The sequence below is a fragment of the Saccopteryx leptura genome, chromosome 2 (assembly GCF_036850995.1).
Source record: "Saccopteryx leptura isolate mSacLep1 chromosome 2, mSacLep1_pri_phased_curated, whole genome shotgun sequence".
In the NCBI taxonomy this organism is placed as follows: domain Eukaryota; kingdom Metazoa; phylum Chordata; class Mammalia; order Chiroptera; family Emballonuridae; genus Saccopteryx; species Saccopteryx leptura.
In genome coordinates this window covers 63,390,269-63,410,287 of record NC_089504.1, presented here as the reverse complement: position 1 = coordinate 63,410,287, position 20,019 = coordinate 63,390,269, and the positions used below count along the sequence as shown (strand labels likewise).

The 20,019-nt window shown below is 41.4% G+C and overlaps 1 protein-coding gene across 3 annotated transcripts in view; it reads left to right on the top strand.

Moving 5' to 3' along the window:
- Positions 1-20,019, top strand: part of GLIS3 (GLIS family zinc finger 3) — a 521,995-nt gene that overhangs the window by 445,944 nt on the left and 56,032 nt on the right. For all 3 annotated transcript variants that reach the window (XM_066368078.1, XM_066368077.1, XM_066368079.1), the window contains one exon: positions 15,741-15,909. In XM_066368078.1, coding sequence (XP_066224175.1) covers positions 15,741-15,909 — 169 coding nt within the window. The remainder of the gene's footprint in view (positions 1-15,740; positions 15,910-20,019) is intronic.

Here is a 20,019-nt window from a genome sequence, read left to right as displayed (position 1 = left end):
CATAGCTTCATTTTCATTGGGCTAAGTCATGAGGTCTTTATACTATTATTTCTCCTCTCCCTCATTTTATGTTGTATTGCAGGCACTAAAATGGGGTATGAGAAGGAAAGGTTGATCATCCTTGATGTCTACCAAAAGCAGGTTTTAGGAAACACATGGGTGACAATACAGAGAATACATGTTTCTGTCTGGTCGGCCTGGCATGTGGTTGTCCCGGGTTTGATTGCTGGTCAGGGCACACAGGAGAAGCAACCATCTGTTTCTCCACCCCTCCCCCTCTCACTTCTCTTTGTTCCTCTGTCTCTCTCTCTTCCCCTCCTGCAGCCATGGCTCCATTGGAGCGAGTTGGGCCCGGGCGCTAATGATGGCTCTATGGCCGCCACCTCAGGCGCCAAGAAGAATTCGGTTGCTGAGCAACGAAGCAACGCCCCAGATGGGTAGAACATCACTCACAAGGGGGCTTGCCAAATGGATCTGGGTCAGGGCACATGCAGGAGTCTGTCTCTGCCTCCCCTCCTCTCACTGAATAAAAAAAAAAAAAAGAAGACAGGATTTAGGATAGAATTTCTGGAATGAAAAGCTAAAACCTTTTGTGATTAGGAAGTGATGGGCCAAATGTCTGGGCCCAAAGTTCTGATTTTCTGCTTCAACTGAATTACCTTCCAAGGAAAGAGAGAAATAAGTAATTATGTCTCTTCCATTTGAAGAATAAAGAAAAAAGAAAATGGGTATTTCCAGGATATTTATAGTCACAGTGAAAGTTTATTTGTTATACTTGTATGAGCACTGAAAATAAATGTTAAGAACAGTGTAAATTCTAAAGTGAAGGACATTACTGAATTAGCTTGGATATTACTTATTATGTTTTATTAGTAACAGTAATAAGAGAACACATTGCAGGCACTGAATAAAGAGGATATTGTGGAATTGAATCATTCCAGGGACCAAGAGCACTGTTTTGAACACTGGCTTTTATAGTATCTTGCTCAGTATTGTCAAAGAATGATCTACTCTGTTCAGGTGCCCTGGCCATGACTGGAACCATTAACGCTGCTTTGATAGCAGGCATTGATTCTTCAGAAGTTACAACTGCTTCCGTGGTGTCTTGACCTAGTTTTCCTACCTAAGTTTCAAGGCTGCTCTAACACCACTTTCCTGACACCATTTCTGGTTGCTACCTGGACTTTGCTGCTCAACTCTAGTCCTCTTCTTTCAGTGAACTAACCTGCTCAAGTCTGTCTTCTGCTTGGACACCCACAAACTCAGATTTGAGAGCTAAGTCTGACCCTAGGGATTTGTTGGCACCTAAATCTGCCTTAAGAAGTCAAGGATTTATACTCTTCACTGGAACCTTTCCCTGAGGATTTCTATCTTCTAGGAAAGGCGGCAGAAAGGGAACTATTCACTATTGAAAAGAAAAAGGGATAATTCTTATCAGCATGTATGCTTTATCAAGTTTTCTAAGAAGTGGATGCACTTCATGAAAAATGCAATGCAGCAACTGCCCCAGAAGTGTGTGGCAGGTAAAGGAATGGTCTAGGGTCCATAGTTCTGAAATATACTAAGGTACTATATTAAAAAATAGGGGTGGCTATATTTAGTGTCTCTCTTGTGAAGTCATATTATTGGCTCTGTTTTTGTACAGCCCTCTGACCATCTGCATAGCCAACCTATGTTCACATGGAACATTTAAAGTGGAAATGTTACTCCTTCTTTGAACTCAAATTTATTTCCCTCTCACTAATATCTGTCGCTTGACTAAATAACACAGAGTGCTTAGAGTAGTGAGTAGCACATTGTAAGTGTTCAGCATCTATTAGCTATTATTGTTGTTGCTTTTATCCAAACACTAGGAAAATATATACTATAGTTCTGAAAAACAAATAAGAAACATGTACCAAGATTACAGTAGTCTCTCCTTATCCACAGTTTTGAATTCTGCCGTTTCAGTTACCTATGGTCAATGGAAGTCTGAAAATATTAAATGAAAATTTTCATAAACAATTTTTAAGAGTTTTTTTTTTTTTTTTTGTATTCTTCTGAAGTGAGAAGCAGGGAGGCAGACAGACAGACTTCTGCATGCGCCTGACTGGGATCCACCCAGCATGCCCACTAGGGGATGATGCTCTGCCCATCTGGTCGTTGCTGTGCTACAACCGGAGCCATCCTCAGCACCTGAGGAAGAGGCCATGGAACCATCCTCAGTGCCTGGGCCAACTTTGCTCCAATGGAGCCTTGGCTGTGGGAAGGGAAGAGAGAGACAGAGAGGAAGGAGAGGGGAAAGAGTGGAGAAGCAGATGGGTACTTCTCCTATGTGCCCTGACTGGGAATTGAACCCAGGACTTCCACACACTGGGCCCATGCTCTACCGCTGAGGCAACTGGCCAGGGTGGGACAATTTTTAAGTTTTAAGTTGCATGCCATTCTGGGTAGTGTGTTGAAACCTCTCAGCATCCTGCTCTTTCCCACCCAGGATATGAGTCATCCCTTTGTCCAGGGTATCCACACTGTATATACTCCCTGACCATTGGTCACTTAGTAGCCATCTCCATTAGGAGACCTACTGTTACAGTATTACAGTGCTTGTGTTCAAGTACCTTTTATTTTACATAATAATGGCCCTAAATCATAAGAATGGTGATGCTAGCAATTCAGATATGCCACAGTGAAGTCTTAGAGTGCTTCCTTTAAATGGAAAGGTAAGTTACAATATAATAAAATATTTTAAGGGAGAAAAGTTACATTCATTTATTATAGTATATTGTTATAATTTTTCTATTTTATTATTATTATTAATCTCTTATGTATGTAGTTTATAAATTAAACTTTATTATAGGTATATATGCATAGGATAAAACAGTATACAGTGTACATAGGGTTCTATACTCTCTGTGGTTTCAGGCATTATCCACTAGGTCTTGGAATGTATCACCTGTTGAAAAAAGGAGGGAGACTCCGATTTTATTCCCGTTTCTTTTTTAATTTATTGATTGATTTTAGAGGGAGAGAGAGAAATATTGATTTGTTTTTCCACCTATTTATGCATTTATTAGTTGGTTCTTGTATGTACCCTGACTGGGGATCAAACCCACATCCATGGTGTAGTGGGATAATGGTCTAACCAACTGAGCTACCTGGCTAGGTGGCCACTACTCCCATGAAAAAAAACATGGGGGGAGGGAATGGAAATGCAAAGAAATTAAGAATTTAGCATATTAAGAATTTATTTTATTTAGTGAATAAAATAAAACTATAGTTCTCTACATTTTATATTTTAGTAGTTTATATAGCATTTTTTAAATTAAGGAAATCTACTCTAAGTCTCTAAAGAAAAACAAATTAGAACAAAAAACCCATCACTTGGATGGCAATGCCTCCAAAATCACAAATATATGTTAGCTTCTGGTAAGTTTTAGGGTTTCCATATTTAAATCTTGCATGGCTTCTTTGGTTTTGTTTTATAGAGACAGCATGCAGTCATTAGCTCCAGTCCTGGCTCTTCACCACTAGATGTTTAGTTTAGGGAGGTTACTTCTTTTCATTCTTCTATAAAATGATGGTAAAAGTACTGATTCCCTGGGACTATTGAAAGAATTAAGTGATTTCACCTATAAGAATTCTATACACTCACTGCAGCTGGGAGATGCTCAATCAATGCTCTTTCTTTCTCTTTCTTTCTTTCTTTCTTTCTTTCTTTCTTTCTTTCTTTCTTTCTTTCTTTCTTTCTTTCTTTCTTTCTTTCTTTCTTTCTTTCTTTCTTTCTTTCTTTCTTTCTTTCTTTCTTCATTCATTCATTTATTCATTCATTCCCCGAAGTTAGAAGTGGGGAGGCAGTCCGACAGACTCCCGCATGCGCCTGAGAGGGATCCATCTGGCATGCCCACCAGGTGGCGATGCTCAGCTCATCTGGGACATTGCTCTGCTGCAGTCGAAGCCATTCTAGTGCCTAAGGTGGAGGTCATGGAGCCATCCTCAGTGCCCGGGACAACTTTGCTCCAATGGAGCCTTGACTGCGGGAGGGGAAGCGAGAGATAGAGAGAAAGGAGAAGGGGTAGGGTAGAGAAGCAGATGGGTGCCTCTCCTGTGTGTCCTGGCTGGGAATTGAACAGGAACTTCCACACACTGGGCCGACGCTCTACCACTGGGCCAAACGGCCAGAGTCCAACGCTCTTTTCTTTATTTTTTTTATTTTTTCTTCCTCTCTGCTTAAAGACTTAGAGAATTACTCAGGAACCAAGTTTGTGCCTGTAATAGGGACTAGAGCTACCTTTCTATCCATGTTGTTTAGCACTGGTGCTAGCACATGGAGTACAGAAGCAGCTGTACTGAGAGATAGCATTCCCTCCGAGAAGAATTTGATTCAAGATGAGGACTTCGAACTCCCATCTTCAAGACCTATTTTCAGATCTGTAAATTAGATGATTTTTCCATTGCCACGAGGGGTAGAAGTATACTTAGGCTGGTCATACAGAGTACCAATGTGCCAGGTTGAAAATGCACCTAATCAACAGTGATGAACCTGTGCGAGTGTGGTAAACGGAAGAAAGTAGAAAGAGGATTAATGGTTATGATCAATATGGTTGTATATTTTCTTGGCCTCCTGTTTTTACATGGCCTCAGATGATGGGTTTAAGATTTTTAAATGTAAAATGTAAGGGAAAAAGACTATTAGCCTTTAGAAGAGAACGGTTGGTCAAAGAAATGAGGACTATGCCCCTTGCCTGCCAAGCCGAAAATATTTTATTGTCTGGCCCTGTGCAGGAAGGGTACCCCGACCACTGTTTTACACTTACATCTGGGCCATTCACCAGTGACTGAGTGAAATTGAGGAAGCTTATGGTTTGAATATATTCAGTCAAATTTTGTTTGAGAAGTTTATCAATACTTACCAGGTTTTGTTTATCCCCTTAGTATTTTAGATTTAGCAAATACTTTAGTAGTCTTCTAGCACATGGGTGTTTAGTGATTATTACATAAGGCCCACTGTGTAAAACAGGAAATTGAAAATAATCAGACCACGTGCACTCCAGACCCTGGCCCAGAACTCCTCCTCCTCCCTGGGGCAGTCTGTGGAAGCCCGGATGCAGGGCTCTCGAATGGTTATCACAGGTGAAACCATCACATTGCAAGCAGACATCTGCAGAAGCAGCCTGGACCCTGGCAGGAAAGGTGTAAAGCCTGACTAATGTGGCTCCACCTCACGAAGAAGCTGCCGGAAGACTGATGTGACTTGGTTCCCGCGACGATGAGTCCAGGGTTGGCAGAGCCGTCAGAGTGGGCAGCCCTTGTTTTATTCTATCAAAGTCTATTTTTGCTAAAACGAGAAGTCTCAAGCCCTTGAATATCGATTATGTTTTCTCAAATCCAGGCCTCTTGTTGACATATAAATTAATGCCTATGAGAAAAGCAAAAAGTTGAAATATCAAACTTTAGGAGCCCATCTGGTCACATTTCAACAGGGAAGATGCTTACTTCCTCGGAGTACACTTTCTGCCAGCAACAAGGATGCCTGAAACTTAAATAATTGAAGACTGAACCCTCCATCCCAAGTTAGAGGAGAGTCTTCAAGTAAAAATTCCTTGAAGGTTATGTAGCGGCATAAATTCGTGATAACACATGAATGACTTATTAGAGTTTATCTTCAGAGTAAACGAGGAGATAACACTAAACATCTAAAGGCAAAATGGAAGGAGCATCCACTTTGTGACCAAAGTGTGAAAAAAAAGGAAAAGGGGCTTCCCTATAGTCAAAACAAAACTAGCTTCACCATCTGTACAGTTTTACCCAAGGCTCGAGGTAACTGCAGACTTCGTTCCCTGTCATAGCAGAGTTCCCCAAAAAGGGCTGTTGCTATTCCAGTTTGTAGAGCCGAGGAAAGGGAGAAATACCCTGGGCAGAATTCAATGTTGGTACATCAGCCCTTGAGTTGAGTAGAAGAATATGGCATTGAAAATTGGATTGGCTGTCTGTGCTAAAAACCTGTTTCCAAGAAGCCCTCCCGGTGAGATGTTTCCAGAAGTCGTGTGGAAGTGGAGTGGTTAGGGTTATTATCGCTGTAGTGTGTGAAAGGGAGGAAACATCTTTTTCAGTCAACATGGAACAGGTAGGAGATGGCTAAGGGATGAAAAATGAGGAGTTAGAGAACCAAATACTTTCTATTAAAACTCTTGTTTTTGTTTCTAAGTTGGACTTTATTTCTAAAGGAAAAGGTGAGGATCATTCCTATCAGAGCTTCCAGGAATGGTTGGTCCTGCCTGCTCCGTCTCCTTTGTTTTCCCTGACTCTGCCTCTAAGGGAAGACAGCATAACCTACAGAGGCAATACTGAAATTCTCACAAGGGAATGTGAGTTGTTTGCCTGTTCAAATTATTTTACTGACTTTCTGTGTTACTAATTCTCTGTGTGTGAGTGAGTATGTGAGTTGGGAGGCAAAGGGAAGAAAGATGGGGTGTGAGATTTGAGGTGAGATTGGCATGCGTTGTCTGGAAAAAGACCCAAGAGGGCTGCATGAAGTGTTGGTCCCAGAGAAGTTGAGAGAGCTGCCAGATAATGGCATTTGACTTGTAACAAAATGTCTTTGTTCTGAAAAGCAGATGTTTCAGGAGCTTTTCCTAACATGAACTTAATTACACCCGGTATTTCAGTATGTTTGATGGTAACCTTTGGCATTTATGAGGCTATCATATGCCAGTATCTTCTAGTTGTACCATGGTGTATTCTATAAAGGCATATAAGCATGCATCCCCTTTCAAACACTAATAACTTCTTCCCTGGCTATAAATCCAGCCGCATGGTGTGGAAATGTAATTGGGCAGCCAGCCTACACAGAAGCTTGGAGCTCATGTGGGAATATCTGTTTGAAGAGAACCTGAATATTCATACAACTATGCAGACATCAATAAATTCTCATTTTACCATATTTATTTCTGTTCCCCAGCGAACAGCAGTGCTCTTAAGCTCAAAGTTAATAGGCATGTTCTTCAGAGATGTACCCTCTCTTACTTTAATAGAACATCTCCCAAACACATCTGTTTATCAGTTGCTAGGGAGCTCTCCCATCAGGTGACACAAGTATGTTTTCTTTGTCTTAGAGCAGTGGTGACAGTTACCATTGTTTGCCATCAATTAGCTTAGGGTAGCATGTCAGGGATGTACTGGTGTTGTCATTTTAGTCTGACAGCCACCCGATCAGGTTGAGAAGGGATTGTTTCATTATCCTCTTATCGGGGCTGCTGGATAATGATACTCTACACTGCAAAGTAGGAGGGAGGAAAAGACAGGCAGAAAGAATAGATTTTTAGGGATTGGCAGTATTAAAATTATTCATGCCTCAAGGAGAAGGGAAAGATTAGAGAAATGACTGTGCAAACCCTTAAGGAGCCGCTTTTTCCTACTATAGGTGGAATGTGGAACGACGCCCTTCCTGTTGGAGAGAGGAAAGGGGGAATGCCCAGACGTTAGAAGGAAACAGAGGGAAACTAGCCCCCATTACAGATAGGGAACGAGACAAGGATTAGCTGTGGCATCTCTCCATTCTCCAATTAACCTCAGTATCAAATGCAGCCTTCCAAGTGACTCTGACGTGAGGCCTTTTCTTTGTTAGAAACTCTCTCTGGTTTGTGGATTTAGGTCTTGAGAGCATTTTTTCACTGAAAGGCAATGCAATTAAAGCTCCAGGGTGAAATGCAAAGAACTGCAGATGGCATTGGGGCCTAAATTTTCACTGTTGGGGAGCAAACTCCAGTCACCCTCTAATATTTGTCATTTTCTTCAGAATGACTGAAGGGCAGTCTTCTATGAATTCTGAAAATTAACCAAGGCTGGATCTTTGTGCTTTTGGAGAAACAAACAAAAAGAAGTGCTGAAAATGTAAAAGTACTTCAAGAGGGACAATTGTGTTGACATTTTAGTAACAGCCCATTTTCACTCCTTAACAGAAGTGAAGCCATGCATGATAATGACTTGTTATCTTTTAAACTGAAGCATTCTGGATTGTAACCCAAGGTGTGTATTGCTCAAGCAAAATATACTGCAACATTTTTTAACCCTGTGAGGATTTTTTCTCAGGTCCTGAACACTTTATAGCCACTTGCACTAGAAAAATTGACCAAAAAAAAAAAACTTATTAGAGAGCATGATGTGTAGACTCTTCCGAATTTTAAATGATCCTAGTCCACATTTTATATTTATATACATTTGTAGATAAGAGGCTATACACCAGCAATTTTCAGCATTTTTCATCTCATAGCACACATAAACTAATTACTAAAATTCTGCAGCACACCGAGAAAACATTTATTTTTTGCTAATATGACCAAAAAAAAAAATTAGGTATAATTTTGATTGATTTACAAAAAAAAAAAAAAAGTAGCCACCTAACCTTTTTGCTCCAAAGTAACTTTTTAAAAAATCAGCAGCCTATGGTTATATATCAGAAATTCTGGTACCAAAAATTAACTAACCAAATGCAACCTTATTATGTGACATGATCAGTGAAATAGAACTCTATTATAATGACCTACAGTGTGTCTGTAAAGTCATGGTGCACTTTTGACCGGTCACAGGAAAGCGACAAAAGACGATAGAAATGTGAAATCTGCACCAAATAAAAGGAAAACACCCCCAGTTTCTTTAGGATGATGTGGCAGCATGTGCGCATGCGCAGATGATGACGTAACGCCATGTATACAGCGGAGCAGCCCACAGCCATGCCAGTCAAGATGTGGACGGCACAGAGGAAAGTTCAGTGTGTTCTGTGGCTCGCTAAATTCGAATCCGTGACCAAAGTGCAACATGAATATCGGTGCGTTTATAATGAAGCACCACCACATAGGAATAACATTACTCGGTGGGATAAGCAGTTGAAGGAACCGGCAGTTTGGTGGAGAAACCCTGTTCTGGTAGGCCATCAGTCAGTGATGAGTCTGTAGAGGCTATATGGGATAGCTACCTAAGGAGCCCTAAAAAATCTGTGCGTGAGCCCACATCGAACTGCACTGAATAGGTATGAAACTGGGAGAGTTTTCCTTTTATTTGGTGTGGATTTCACATTTCTATCGTCTTTTGTTGCTTTCCTGTGACCTGTCAAAAGTGCACCATGACTTTACGGACACACTGTATATATTTATGGTTCAAGACAGGGCATCCACACCAGATAGCTATTGTTGTGTTAGCTATTGTCATTTTTTTTATTTGACAGTCTAAGGAAAAAGAGATCAGTGCACCTGACTACATAGTCAGGTATTGTATGTTTTAAAATTTTTTACGCACACCGCTTGAAATCACTGCCATACTCTAGAGATCAGCCATTTTGGAGCAGCTACGCTGTTCTCTTCCCTATCCTATTAATAATAGTAATCATTACAATAATATTAATAGCCAAAGAATAGCTGCAGTGGTTTATTGAGCACTTAAGCATGGCCTAGACATTGTGCTAAGTGTTCTGTGTATATTATATAATCCTCCTTACTATCCTGTGAGGTATTACCCTTATTTAAGATGAAGAAAATAGCCTGGCTGGTTGGCTCAGTGGCAGAGCATTGGCCTTGTGTGTGGATGTCCTGGGTTTGATTCCAAGTCAGGGCACACAGGCGAGGCGACCATCTGATTCTCCACCCTCCCCCTCTCCCTTCTCTCTCTCTTTGTCTCTCTCTTCCCCTCCTGCAGCCATGGCTTGGTTGGAGCAAGTTGGACCCAGGGACTGAGGATGGCTCCTTGGCATTGCCTCAGGTGCTAAAATAGCTTGGTTGCTGAGCAACAGAGCAATGACCCCAGAGGGGCAGAGCATCGCCCCATAGGGGGCTTGCCAGGTGGATCCCAGTCGGAGTACGTGCAGAAGTCTGTCTCTCTGCCTCCCTGTTTCTCACTTAAGAAAAATTAAAAAAGAGAGAGAGATAAAGAAACTGAACTTTGATTAAGTGACTTGCCCAAGACACCTTGCTAATACTTGGTAAAGCTAAGATTGGAACACAAGTTTATTTGACTGCAAGTGGGTGCATTTTGTTCTCTTAATAACCATCCTGATGCACGTTCTCTCTGTAGTGCCCAATTTCTGGAGCGACCAAACCAGTCAACATTTCTTTGCAGTTTAACTGTTTTCTGAATCCTTCCCAGGTTCAACTTTCTCCTGGGAGAATGGAGGGAAGAGACAGAGAGACAGGATTCAACTCACCATTTGCGTGGAGCCTTTTGTAATTCTTTTTAATAGATCTGTGAAAGTTTGCTTGGCCTGGTTTCATTGGTTAGTTTACTATGCAGTGCCTTGGCCCTGGAAATACTGCCAAATAAATGAATGGTGAGCCCCTGCCCCTTCCCGTGTACCTGCCCAAGTATTAAATGTCATTTCTCAAGGTCCTAGCATTAGAGCAACATGATGGCTTTTAAGTAATTATAAATGACTCTGAATATATACTGACTGTTGTCACAGCTCAGTGGCAGCAGATCTGCCCAGCACATCTCTCCTCCATGCATTACTATTGGCAGAGGTGGTGACCTTTCACTTGTAACAAGTACATAGATCTGATTGCTCATGAATTGCCCCTCTTTGCCTGCCTTCTTTCCCACCAGCGGATCGATATGCCTCTGACAAGCATCTGAAATCTTTATTTGAGGGAGAAAGCATATTTCCTGTTTCCTACCAGCTGTTTGTTTTCCAAACCAAATAATTCAGTTAATTTCTTGCCTGAATGAATTTTCAGAGCTGGAAAATTTCTCTCACCCATGCTGAGGTCACTTCAGTGATTTTTAGCATGGGTAGAAACAGAAAAGGGAATGCATCCTAATCAGCATTTTGGTGGTGAAAGCTAGTGACTCCAAGCAACCTTTGCAAATGGACTGTTGAGGGATTCTGATAAGGGGTTTTCTTACGCCTTTTCTTGAATTCATCCTGCATTTGAGAAACTTTATGATATGAGGGTTAGGGCCATGTGATCTGAAATCAGGCTCCCTGGGCTTGAATTCTAGCCCCACTACTTAGAAGCCGTATGACTTAGGTAACCTAATCAGGAGCCAAATTAGACCTTAAGTTCCTTGTCAGTATACTGGGGAAAGGTTTGCAAAGTACTCAATACATGCTAGCTATTGATTCTGAGGTATGGGGAAGCAAGAAAGTGAAATGCAGATCAAATGTGGCCCGGCACACATTTGTATTTGACTGTTCAAAATAGTCATAGATCAGCAGCCTAAACTTCTCTAGGAACTTGGGGATTGTGATAGAAGTTCAGAATCTCAGCACTCACTGCCTGTAAGGCCTAGTGAATCAGAATCAATAGTCTACCCTGGTGATTTGTTTGCACATTAAAGCTTGAGAAGTAGTACTCTAGTTACCCATATTGTTTTCAAATGCAGTATGCACTCCAATTGGCTGTTTTTGAATATACCTTATCCTGGCAAGGGAGGTCTTCCCTGCCTTTAAAATGATGGAAATAGTCACCAGGCAATGTCTATGGTAGCCTTCCCTGGCTCTGGGGATGGGCCTGAGAGAATTAGGCTTCATTTGGGGAAGCAACTAATACTCTCTCCCTTCCTCCATTCACACAATGAATATGACAGCTGAGGTATCCCCAAGGGCATCGTGTCTGTACTCATCAGAAAGAGAGATTATTTTTATTTGGGTAGAGAAAGAACTACCTATTAACCCAAATTAACCTGATCTAGTTAAAGGCACCAGGCTAGAATACTCAGGTGTCATCATCAGTGAGATGGTATCTGGGTACCACAAAGATCAGCAGATGCTGCTTTTCAGTGTTATAAAGGCCCACTGAGTTACCTCCGCCGACTTCCACAGGGACAGGGTGGCAGCGGCAGTCAGCCAAGCCCCAGAGAGGGAGAAAGCTCAGAGCAGCAGGGAGGCTAGCTAGTTCCTAGTCCTCTGCTCACGAATTCATCTTAAGACTAGGCTTTTATTTCCTTGGGGAGTTCACCATCTCTTAATCACAAAAGCAATAAGAATTTCCAATATGTTCATCTGCCGTGCCTAATCAGTTGTTCCAGCTGCCAGTCATCAGCCCCGTCTGGAGGTTCACCTAAAAGTCCTCTTCCAGCCTTGAAAGCAGGACTGACCCCTGAGGTGACGCCAGACAATGAAGGCTGCCCCTGTGGGCAGCCTGTGTGTGCCGCTTGATTTGATCACAACAGTTTTGTTAATATTGCCCTGGATTCTGGAGGAATCAGTTTTATTTCTTATGCTTTGATCAATAGGCCTCATATGCCCCATTGGTTGAGTTTGGAAAATCATTTTGAGTGCGTATGGAAGGAAATATTTTCCTTTTGTGAATGACCTTAGAATTGCACTTTAACATGGAGATTTTCTTCCTGGGGTTAAGAAATCACTTTGTAAAGCCAGAGCATTTATCTGGAAGCATGTGTTGCGGTGGCAGGTCTATGTAAAGTCAGCAGGTATTCAGACTTCAAACACTGAGAAACTAGCACCTGCCTAGTACAGAGTAGGGGCTGGAAAATTCCATTTGACTGAATAAAATAACATTCTTAGGCTGGATTAAGTCAGTTGCAATCCTGGGTGTATGACTGTGATATAGTTGGCATTTCCTGTGCCATAGTGAAAATTTCTGAGAAATGTGGATCTTCAGGAGAGGCCAAGTGCAATCCTGCTGAAGCTACAGCTGACTCCAGAATTTTGTCCAGTTAATTGGAAAGGTATATGAAATGGGGGTTGTATATATGTTGGAAAGACATGCTCTGTCTCCTGTTATTTCCTCGAAATCTCTGGTCATTATACTAGTCACAGGCAACATCTACAAATAGCAGTCTTGCCATGGACTTTGCATTTAAACTGCTCTGTTTAGATGCTTCATCGTAAGTTTCTACTAAGTTATTTCACCAGAAGAGTTTGTTCTATACTTCTCATCTTATCTGTTAGAAAACACAAGCAACTCATAGGCCTCATTTTGCCAAGAGATAATTTCTTATGCCCTATGCGGGAAACTGTCCAGTATACTTTCGATATTCAGACTTTAAATTGTACCCTAAATCCTTCCCTTTCTCATTCTCATGGGGCCTCCATTCAAAGGGCCGCCACCCATTTCAGTGCCACTCACTAGCTATAGCAGTGGATGGAAGAGATGTCTGTAGTTGTGTGTTTGACTATTGGTCAGTCAACGCTTGACATCAGCACAGTTGGCAGGCATGTGTCTAAGCCTTTGGCTCTGTACCAGTCACCTCTTATGTCCCACCTTGTATCCTCTCCATCATCTATTCCACCTCTCTATTGCTATCTGCACCACTATTGGTAGCTTCTTTCCTCAACTGCACCGTGTACCTGTAGCTTTCTGCCCTCAAGCTTCTGTGATGCTCTGGTATTAAGCACAATATAAGCAAAAGCACAGTAGCATAAAATTGTCATAAATTATTTGAGGTGCGGTCAGTTCTCTGGTTTGGCCAGAATTTGGGCATACTGTGGGGCCACAAATGAAATGATGTGTTAAAGTGCTTTGAACACTGATATTCTGTATCAGTAGGTCTTGTATTTGGTAGAATTGATGTATAGACGTCTCTTTCCCTCATTAAATTACAACCTCTTCAAGAACAGGGACTCACATATAGTAGCGTGCTAGCATGCAATTACTTAATAAATATTGAGTTAAAAATGTTTGGTGGATTATTGGATGAATGAATGGATGGATGGTGGATAGATGATAATGGACGGTTGGTCCTGGCTGTTGAATGAGATGAAGCAAGGCCTTTAATCAGGTTTAGCTTTCAGTGTGCAGCAAGCTGCAGAAAAAAAACACCTAATTTCCCAGCCTGTTTCATTGCAGCTAATGCAAAAATGTTGCCTATATAGCTAATGTAGACCTCTGGGAGGTAATGCATTTTCTGTTGAACAATCAAGTAGAGTACAGAGTGTGCACACCAAGTTTCCCGTTGCCCATGGGGTTATAAACAGCAGGGGCAAGTGCTTACCTTGTGATAAACATATACACAGACATACAAAAGTACTTTCAGGGGAATAATAAGCGATGGGTGCATCCAGCAACTACAACAAAACAAATAGGAGTGCTCACATTACTATTAAGGCAGGAAAATAAATTAACTGTGTTTCCATAGTGTCTCTGTGACCTCTTATTATTCCATTAGTTTTTGGAATAGTATATAAAACACTGAGCTCCATGCTGATGAACACCAGTCCTAAAACTATTGCCACAGTGAATCCAAACAGCCTTCCCTCTTGGGTAAAATTATTTGGAATACAAGCAGAATTGTGGTTGCCTGAGTGAGCTGAGCATAAATGAGGGTAGTGATTCATAAGGTGACTGTAACAAGTTTGCAAATGTGCAACTTTTCTGGAGGCTGATGCACAACAGACGCTCAGCATTGCCGTTTTGAGCTGGTAAGCATTTTGCAGTCACTCCACCTCTTGAAGACCTGGAGGGCTGCAGAGAATGCAGGCTTCCAAGGACAGGAGTTAACCTGACACAGTGCTGACTTACCAGAAATAAACCCTTCAAATTAGATCACACCCCTGTCAGTAGCTTTTTAAGCAGGAAGATGATAACTGCCTTTTCACTTGTTCCTTTAAGCGCTTGAACTCTTATTTCATTAGATTAAGCTTTTGGGGGCTGGGTCATCTGGGGTATTAATTCTACCCTGGAGAGATTGGAGAAAAATGGTACTGGTCTAAAAATACAGCTCCCTGAACTTTTAAACCCTCAAATCTCTTTGATTAGGTGGCTTCTTTTTCTTAATCCTTAGCCTGATTTCTTTTATTTTTAAAAAGTCTGTTCTTTGATATCAGTAGAGTAAGTTCAAAAAGAGCAGGGATGGGTATAAAGGTCAGCATTGCTTTGTATAGGGAAAGGAGTTAAAGAGAGTCAGCATAATGATGCTAGTGTGATTGCACTGTAATGAGATGTCTGAGTAGGTCCCAGACTCTGAGAGTACCTCTCTGATAGTGACAGACTCTGAAAGTGACAAGCCCTAGTTTCTTCTGTGACATCGTACCAATTAGCTGATCTAAATGGGCATATATTTAAGTTTGACGTCACGTACACTTCTCAGAGGCTAGGCTGCCCTTATGAACGAGGCTGTAACTCACTGTGTCACATGAGGCGACAGCGAGGGCATATCCCAGAGGTGTGTGTGAGACCCCCCTTTTTATATTTTGCAGTGTTAGGAGAAGACTCATTCCTGATGAAGACCAAGTGCATCCCTCCATCATACCATTGGGGAAATGCCTGGGGTCAGTTAGACTCTGAAGTTAAAAGAGGGTAGGATCCTGCATTGGTGCTAGAATCAGGGGAAGCTCCATTCTCATTACACGATTCAGCAGTGACAGAGAGAGACCCGCAGTGGCTTGCAGCAGTGATGAGACGAGGAAGAAGGCCTATGCTGTACCCTTTGAGCGAATCTTCGGTTATCTGATTGAAAAGTGTTAATGCAGAGACCTTGGCTCACATGTAAACATTATAAGATGGAGTAATTGTACTGTGTCCAGACAGGATTGTAGTGGGACAAGGCAATGCTTATGGGACACCGTGAATGTCAGCCTGGAACCAGCTGAGTGTGAGCTCCCTGGACAGCCCTAAAGGCTCATTCACTGGGGGACCTGTTCTACCATGAAAACAAAAGCTGTGTATATCCAATAAGGGGAGAACTGTTCCCTTAAAACCACCAGGATAAAAACAAACGATCCTCTAAAATATGTTTGCTGTCAGCCTTTGGTATTTAAAAAATGTGGGTTTCACTTGGGGCGCAGTCTGACGCTTGTTTTCTCTTGATTTCAGCTTCCATTTTCTCCAGCAATCATTCAAGCCGAAGTGGAACAGCTGCTGGGGCCGTGCCACCCCCACATCCTGTCAGTCACCCTTCTCCAGGACATACTGTACAGGGGAGCCCCCACAACCCCTCCTCCCAGTTACCTCCACTCACAGCTGTGGACGCAGGAGCTGAGAGGTAAGGCCATCTGTCTCTCTCTTCTAATAGGTGTTGCAGCCAAACCTCCTTCCACATGGAGAAATAAAGTGCTTTGACAGTTGCTGAATTTTATTAATAATCCATTGGTGGGTTGAGTTCCCCAAAGATGATATTTTAAAAGTACATACACAAAGCACATGGATCAAATATCTCATCTGTTTTATTTTCCGTGAGAAAAAAATGAAAAGATATTTGCAGCCAACCAAAGCGTCTGATGCTGGGAAAGCACGTCAGAGCTCCTCTGTCTTCCCCCATCTCCCCTTAGCTTGTTTCAGGGACTCAATTTGAAGTTAATGTCCCTACAGATTGAGATGTTTTCCAAATCAGGATGAATGGTACCTTCCAGCGCATAGATCAGTAGTGTTCGATTGAGAATACAGCATTAAAGGGCACAGTATTGTATACGGGTGACGAGAGAGGGACAATTCACATAAGACTTCATGTTGATGCCACCCTTGTGAAGAGTTTCTGAAAGAAAATTTTAAAATCTTGACACTTCAGCCCCCGTCTTTGGGCTGCCTAACGCTCCCGTGACGTGAGCAGTGTGCCATTCTCTCCACTTGCCATCTGCCTTGATTTGAGCTACCTAGGGGTTACTCTCAGACATCCACAGGGGGAAAATGTCCCTGTGGGCATCCCTGTGGAATCCTAGAGAGTTCAGCATTTGGTAGGCAGACCACTGGGCTGTGAATCGGAAGCAGGAATAAAAGCTCTGAGTCTTGGATTTCACCAGCAATACATGGTTTCATCATTGCTGCTGTGGTCTATGAGTTTGTTTATATTTTAATGTGTTTTAAGTCCGATAAACCATATTTTAAAATTTTAAGCCTATCCCTTTATTTAGAGTAATACATCTGTTCATTTAATAAGAATCTGCTCTGTGTTGTACATTGTGCCGGGTGCTGGGGATACAAAGACTATTAGAACAATGGTTTTGCCCTTAACGGGATTTAGTGGTGAGGACAGACATGTAAACAAAGTATAGTAATGCTTTTTGAATAAATGATATAATAAAGATGCCACAAGAGCTCAAAGAAGATGTCCCTAGCTCTGCCTGGGGGGGGGGGGAGAAAGACTGAATAATCTAGGTATTGAAGGAAGACTAAGGCTTCTGCAGATGGATAAGTGGGAACTGCACCCAAGGCAGCAAGAGATGGGGAGGGGCAAGTACACACACACAGGGAGGTCCCCCTCGCTCCGGTGACATCGTCCAGTGGGAACTTAGACAAGAACCATTATAGGCTTTTTATTATGAGAGAAAGCCATCAGATTATCATTATAGAGAAAGAATTCAGGTGACAAGATAGGAGTAATTGAGGCTGGAAGCGGGGGACAGCATGTTGGGAAAACAAATAGGACATTATTGTAGGAGTCCTTGTGAGCAATATGAGGACTTGAACTGAGGCAAAGCATTAAGTATGTGGAAGGTATTCAAGAGTTATTGAGAGGCAGGATTGCTAATTATTCTTGTATATGTGGACTTAATGAGGAGAAGCCAAAATTCATCCCTGAGTTTCACCCTTAGACACCAAGATGGAAAATGGAGGAAAAGAGGGTATTGAGTTGAGGGGAAAGTGGGAAAGAAAAATTAATTATAAAATTATTAAGGGATTGAAGGTTTTGAATTTTAGGTGGTTGTAAAGGATCTGTGTGGCTGTGACAGATGGTCAGTAGAAATATGGACCAGAAGATGCCAGACTTATTTTAGCAATTACAGTTATTTTTTCTTTTACAGTTAAAGTATATACAAATGATTAGCCTCCTCCCACAGGAGCCATCAGCAAAGTGGTGTGAATGATAACCATCTATTAAGTTCATAGACACTGAGGACAGGCAATCTTTCCAATTATCAGATGTATTCCTGTAAGTTGAGATGTGTTTATTCATTTTAGCATTTTATTTGATTTACAATTGGGTTTTGAATGATATTAGCCATAGACTCATTTCACTGCATTCTGCCTGGCTGCAAATCATACCCCCCTAGGTAGTGTTGACCTTTAAACAAATAGCCAGAAATATCTGCAGAGAAATGGGTTTATTTGTGAACAAGAAAGAATTGCAATTCAGGATATTCAGCTAATAATGGCAAACCATATGCAAGCCCAGAAAAACAAAGGAGAAGTATACACTTAGGGACTTGGGAGGGGCTGTTGTAATGGAGAATACATTGGAGGAAATGGACAGTTCCAAGTTTAGTGACTTTTCACTGGCTGAGTTATGGCAGTCTCCCATTGGCTGAGCCATTCCTGGACAAGAAGGGATCTTTTCTTCCTCTGGCTGATGTAGTAAAGTAGTATCACTCTCTGTTGGAGATGCAAGGTAGGTCTCTTGCTTATGGGGTCAGTAGCATATGTTAAAAGTGCCACGTGCATGAGAATTCTCTCTTCTTGTTTTGACCACATTTTAAAGGAGATTTCTGTTTACTAATTATCAGAATAGTGAAACTAAGAAACCATCCATTGAGACTCTTCTTTCATCTCGTCTTACTTGTAGTCACAACTACTCTTTACTAGAATATAAGAGTAAAGCAATCCATGTAGCTTCTTTTTGTACACAGCCATTAAAATAATACATATAGAAAAAGGTTTTAGCCATCAGTGGAGTCAGGAAGAACAGCCCAAAAATCTTATATCTAAATGCCAGCTCCCACCATTACTAATTGTTTGCATGTGTTCCATAGATGCTTTGGATGCCTGGGTTGTTGTTTTTAACATTTCACCATGTTTCATTTATTCAGTTCTCTCTTTTGAGAGTTTATAACATTTTTAAGAAACTGGAAGAATAGTACAATGAACACCCATATACCCTACACCCATATTCACCCCTTGTTAATATTTTGCCAGCCTTCTCTGTTTCTGGCTATCTCTTTTTGTCTCTGCCGCTGTAACTTGAGAGATCCTTCATTTGTTTGTTTGCTTGCCTGTTTTTTCTGAATGATCTGAGAGATTGTTGCAAATATCATTGAGCTTTAACCCTAATTATTTCGGGAGAGATCCCCTAAGAAGGCCATTCTCCTACATAACCACAATACATTATCACACTCAGGAAATTTAACATTTACAATTATTATTATCTAATATACAATCAATATTCAAATTTCCTCAATTGTGGGAATAATATTTTTTAAGCTATTTTTTTTTATTTTTTTCCTTTTTATGATCCAGGATCTAACAAGGATCACAATTCTTATTTCTTTTTGGTCTTCTTGAATCTAATGAAATTTTCCAGCTTTTAAATTTTTTTATCATCATTATTATTATTGTCTTTCATGACACTGGCAGTTTTTTAGGAACTCAGGACATTTCTTTTGCAGAATGTTTTGCAGTTTGAATTTGTATGATTGTTTCTTACTCAACAGATTCATTATAAACACTTTTGGCAGAAATACATTGAAGATGCACTGTTCCTGAGCTCTTCTGAGACTCCGTTTGCAGCTCATAGGGAATTAGCTGTAAATGAACCAAAGCAGGTTAAGCACTTAGCATATTACCTGGCATGAAGCAGGCACTCAGTAGCTGCTGCTGCTAACATAAAGACAGGCAATCTTGGGTTGGCTGAAAGAGTCAGGTTTAGATTCTGGAGGGCTTGAAATGATTACAGTGTTGATAATGTAACTGATCATGGAAGGGAAGATGAAGTGGAAGGGGAAGATGGTGGTACTTTATGCGGCTGGGTGAATGCAGTGGACGTTTCACTTTTGTGGCTTGCTGCTCTGCTCTTCCCACAGGATGTATGCCCCATCCCTGTCCCAGTCCAACTGGAATGGGCAAGTGTGGAGAAGGTTATCTCTTCCGATCAGGTTTGGAGAGGAGGATGACATGAAACAGCCCTGAATATTCACTGTGTTTGCATTAGTGTAAAACATAAAAACACTAAGAGGAAATGTGCTTACTTTCCGCTTTTCGTTTATATATTTTGCCTCTGTTTGCCTGGGAAATCCCCCAGTAAAAACTCCGGCAGTGTTCTTAACGGAAATAGGTTTATCACACATTGCAATTTTTTGTGGGAAACTGGCATTTTTTTCTGCTTGGTGGGCATTGATTCATAATTTAGCTTTAACTTGTTAATAAAATGAGCTGAGTCACTGTC